This window comes from Mus caroli, chromosome 11 (genome assembly GCF_900094665.2).
Source record: "Mus caroli chromosome 11, CAROLI_EIJ_v1.1, whole genome shotgun sequence".
NCBI classification, from domain to species: Eukaryota; Metazoa; Chordata; class Mammalia; order Rodentia; family Muridae; genus Mus; species Mus caroli.
The window spans coordinates 90715584-90720186 of NC_034580.1; the positions used below are offsets into that span (position 1 = coordinate 90715584).

The 4603-nt window shown below is 53.2% G+C and overlaps 1 protein-coding gene across 1 annotated transcript in view; it reads right to left on the reverse strand.

Annotated features, from left to right (window-relative positions):
• Window positions 1-4603, reverse strand: part of Sgca (sarcoglycan alpha) — a 14609-nt gene that overhangs the window by 8541 nt on the left and 1465 nt on the right. The window contains exons 2-7 of the mRNA XM_021177378.2: window positions 2925-3000; window positions 2019-2138; window positions 1776-1930; window positions 1532-1604; window positions 799-997; window positions 228-390 (exon numbers count right to left, since the gene is read on the reverse strand). Coding sequence (XP_021033037.1) covers window positions 228-390; window positions 799-997; window positions 1532-1604; window positions 1776-1930; window positions 2019-2138; window positions 2925-2961 — 747 coding nt within the window. The 5' untranslated portion in view covers window positions 2962-3000. The remainder of the gene's footprint in view (window positions 1-227; window positions 391-798; window positions 998-1531; window positions 1605-1775; window positions 1931-2018; window positions 2139-2924; window positions 3001-4603) is intronic.

The window sequence follows — 4603 nt, forward strand, 5'->3', positions numbered from 1 at the left end:
GTGTGTGTGTGTGTGTGTGTGTGGTGTGTGTGTGTGTGTGTGAGTGGTGTGTGTGTGTGTGTGTGGTGTGTGTGTGTGTGTCCAGGACAGAGACAACAGGCTGATGGTGAGACTCAAACTCTGACATTATCAGAGAAAAAAGGCTGGGCTAGAGAAATCATAGCTGGAGCAGACTTGGTGAAGACTGTACCCCAAACCCAGACGCTAGAGCCAGGATCCCTCCTCACCAGAGACACATTGCACCAGTCAACGCGGAAGTGGGGTGCCAAGGTGTCGTAGCAGGACAGTAGTGGAGGCTGTCCCTGGGCACAACGGGCATAGCTGTCGGGCGACGCCACCATCTTCAGGCAGGTGGAGAAGGGTGTGGCAGAGCCCACCTTAATGTATACCCTGGAGCAGATAGGAGCTGCTGTCAGCATAGTAGAAGTGGGGGTCGGTTACCACTCCCCGTTGAGCAGGGGTAGGGGTGTCCTGGGGGGATAGGCTAAGTGGCCCATGGGAGGCATCAGAGTCTGATGGGAGAGGTCACAGTCCTCAAAACCTGAGGTGAAGGCAGAGCATCTCATTCTTTATGCACCCTAGAAATCTTTTAACAGGTTTTCACGGGGCATCTGTAAGTACAGAGTTCAGGCCAGATGAGGGTTTGGGCCCAGGAAGGATAAGGAGACAGAAGGGAGTGTGCAGTTGTGTGCAGTGAAGAGATGAGCGTGATGAAGGTGTGTCACGGCAGCACTAGGGAAAGCCAGGAGGTGGCTATAGCCACTCAGCCAGGAACCCTTTCCCGGGTTGCCCCCTCACCCTTCCTTCCGTCCCTCAATAGGAAGAGGGACTCGGCCTCCCCGGTCCAAGGCGGAAGTGATGTTGAGCAGCTGAAGTTCTCCTGGCTCCCACAGTCCCGCCAAGGCGGTGAGGAAGCGGTTGGCAGGCGTGGAGGGCAACACCTCCTCCACATCATGGCTGCGCACCAGGAACTCAGCTTGGTATGGCAACCGGGGACCTGGGGAGGCCAAGTGGGTGTTCAGTTGCACCCCACCCTGTGTTTGGCTCTCCGGGTGCTTTCTAAACTCCTCCAAGCATCCCCGGAGTCCCCACACCACCTCTACCCCAACAGCCTCTATACAACACAGGCCCCGAGTTCTCTCCCCCAACACTGTAGCCCATGACTGCCGAGTGCCCTGCAGCTGGTGGGCAGCTCGGTTGGTTAGTTACACGGCCCTCATTCCAGAGCTCCTTCCCTAAAGCTACCAACACCATCTCTGCCCTCATGTCCCCTCTCCAGGACGTTGACTCCCCGTTATTCCCAACACTCTCTTTCCCAGGGGACAGTCTTCAAGATTGGCACCAGTAGCCGGGTGGTAGTGGCTCATGCCTTTAATCCTAGAAATTCAGGAGGTAGAGGCAGGCAGATCTCTATAAGTTCAAGGCCACCCTGTTCTAAAGAATGAGTTCCACAATAGCCTGAGCTACTCGGAGAAACCCTGTCTCAAATACAAAAAGATTGTCACCGGTAGAGGAGTGGAATAGGAGATACCTTCGGGGTCCCCAATCAGCAGCAGCAGCCTCTGTCTAGTGGTGTCAAAACTGTCTCGATTGTAGGCTGTGACCTGGGGGAATAAAAAGTCTGAGGAAGGGCTCTGCGGGAAGCTGACAAGGTACACTTGGGCTGTATGCAAATTATATGCAAATAAGCACACTAAACGGTCAATCCCACTGGCAGGGTTACCCTTAGGCCCCAGTGACCACCCCCAAGGGCCTTGATGCCTCTATGCTGGCACCTCGATGACTTGGGACCCACGATCTTCTGGAGTGGGGGAGCCGTAGAGGAAGCCAGGGTTATAGGGACTGCGCTGTGTGTAGTGCAGCCACCTGGGCAGGTCCGGATGTCCCTGGAGGTGCGCGTGGTAGGTGAGTCGGACAGTGGGTGGCACCGCTGATGGGAGAAATGAGGGAATTGGAGAGCGGAGACAGACCAAGAGAGCTGCCTTGGCACACTCCAGTCCATCTGGTCCCCCTCTTACCAACGTGTTCTGGAAGGCGCAGGAAGGTGGCATGTTCCAAAGGATGCACAAACACACGGCCCACAAGTGGGTGTAAAGTTGTCTGCTGGGCCTTGGTGTCCCTCAGTCCTGCCAGGAGACCTACAGGGACCCCCATAAGTCCCAAACACACAGACAGCTTCAGTCCTGGGCAAAGGTGAGCTCCCTTCCCCACAGTGTCCCTGAAGCTCTGAGAGCCTAGGGGCCCTGGACATGGTGGGGTATAGATCCTACTCTGCTGTGTAGTTTAGAGGGTGACAGGACCCAGACTTTTGTTGTCTTTGAATTCGTGGAAGGGACCTCCAGCCAACTTTTCACTCCATATTTGAGGCTCACATGGAGGGGACTGGTGTTAGGTTGAGAAAGAGGGGTGCTATGTACGCTCAGGTGACTTTGAAAAGAGCACCATGCCAACTGTCCGGGAGGCTGGAGGAAGAGAGGACCCCCAGAAAAGGGGTAGCTATTCCGAGGTCCCCAGTTCCCAGAGAAGAACACAGAACAGAGTCTGAGCTTTAGGCCAATAGGAGCCCAGCAAAACGGACTTGCCCAGGCTCCCTCCGCCTTCCCTCTTAATGCCAAATTTAGCCTGCTCTGCCAGAATTAGAGTTCCAGCCAGCTCATTAAAGGGCCCACGACCCTCTTGGCTTGTCCTATCATGCCCACTCAGGACCCTAGGACACCTCTGCTCTCAGAGCTCCCAGTACCCGCCCTCCAGAACCCAGCTCCCAGCCCTGGGTCACCTGAGGGTTTATCATGAGCCCCCCAAAACTCTCTAGGTCTTACTTCACTCACCCCAAACCCTTCTTTTGAGGACCCCCCTACTCTTCTCATAACCCCTAAATTCCACCTCTAGTTCTGTCCCTTCCCCAAAGAAGATCCCCCACTTGCCTGCCAGGAGAGGTATCCAAGTTACTGCTGCTGCCATAGTTGCCCAGGCCTAGCCAGTGAGTGACAGGGACAGGGGCTGGAGGAGCAGAGGGAGGGGGAGGGAGGGAGAGGAGGTGTGGCAGACCAGCTGGGGCCAGCCTTGCCCAGAGTGCCGCCTCTTTCCATTCCCAGAGTGAGCACTGACTCTGGGGTGGACACTGTCCTCACGTATGGCGTCCTCTGGTTGTCCCTGGTGACCACAATGGGTTTTATCTGGCGTCTGTGTTTTTTTTTTAATATTATATATTTGACGTATTATTTTGCACTTCTCTTGTTCCTTTGGTTTTATTATTTTGTCTGTTTGCCTGCTTTGACTGCATAGATGTCTGTGCACCACCTTAACGCAGTGCCCCCAGAAAGCTAGAAGAGGGAATCTGACATCCAATCCCCTGGAGCTGTAGTTACAGACAGGCAGTTGTGAGCGGCCGTATCAGGACTGGAACTCTGGGCCTCTGGAGGAGCAACCAGGACTCTTAAACCACTGAGTCATTGTTCCACGCCCTTTTGGTTTTACAAAACGCTCTCATGTAGTCCAGGCTGGCCTCAAACATGCTATGTTGTGAAGGTGATCTTGAACCCCCTATCCGCTTGCCTCATCTCCTGAGTGCTGGGATGACGGGTGTATGCTCCCATGCTCCATTTTATGCAATGCTGGGAACTGAACCCAGGACTCTGTGTGTTAGCCAAGTACTCCATAACTGGGCCCCATTCACAGCCTTGGGATTCTGTTGTTGTTTGGCTTTGGTTTTTTGTCTTGCTCTGTTTGTTTTATTTTTGAAACAGGGTCACACTGGGTATCTGATGGTCCCTGGATACAGGAGAATTATCCCAGCCAGCTCATTAAAGGGCCCACGACCCTCTCAGCTTGTTCTGTTACGCCCACCGGGGACCCCAGGACACCTCTACCCTCAGAACCCCCAGTACCACCAGCCTCCACTCCAGTTTTGTTTTTTGTTTTTCTTTTTACCCAAAATGTATGTGTTTGTACATTTGAATGTTTTCTTTGCATTTTTGTCTGCACACAAGAGGAAGGTATTGGATCACACAAGTTTGCAGTGATTGACTGGTTTAGCCTCCATGTGGTGCTGGGGACAGAACCCAGGACTTCAGGAAAAGCAACCCGTACTCCTAACCCCTGGACCATCTCTCCAGTCCCTCAGCGTGTGTTTTCAAAGCCACCAAGCTGGCGACTTGGGCCCTCTCTTAAGGCTTTAAGGTTTATTTTTATTTTCTGTGTACAAGTGGTGGCCTACCTGTGTGTTTATGTATGCCTTGCTTATCTGGAGCCCACAAAGATCAGAAGAGGGGAATCCTCTGGAATTGGAGTATCAGGCGGTTGTGAGCCACCCTGTGGGTGCTGGGAACTAAACCCAGATCCTTTGCAAGAGCAGCGAGTGCTCTTCGCCACTGAGCCATCTCTAACACCCCTCCCCCACCCATCCCCAGCTCAGTTGTTAAAACCTCAACAACGGGAATTATTCTTGAGCTCCCATCTCATCCCCAGTCGATGGCTTTCTGGCCCTTCCTTTATTTATTTATTTATTTATTTATTTATTTATTTTTGGTTTTTCGAGACAGGGTTTCTCTGTGTAGCCCTGGCTGTCCTGGAACTCACTTTGTAGACCAGGCTGGCCTCGAAC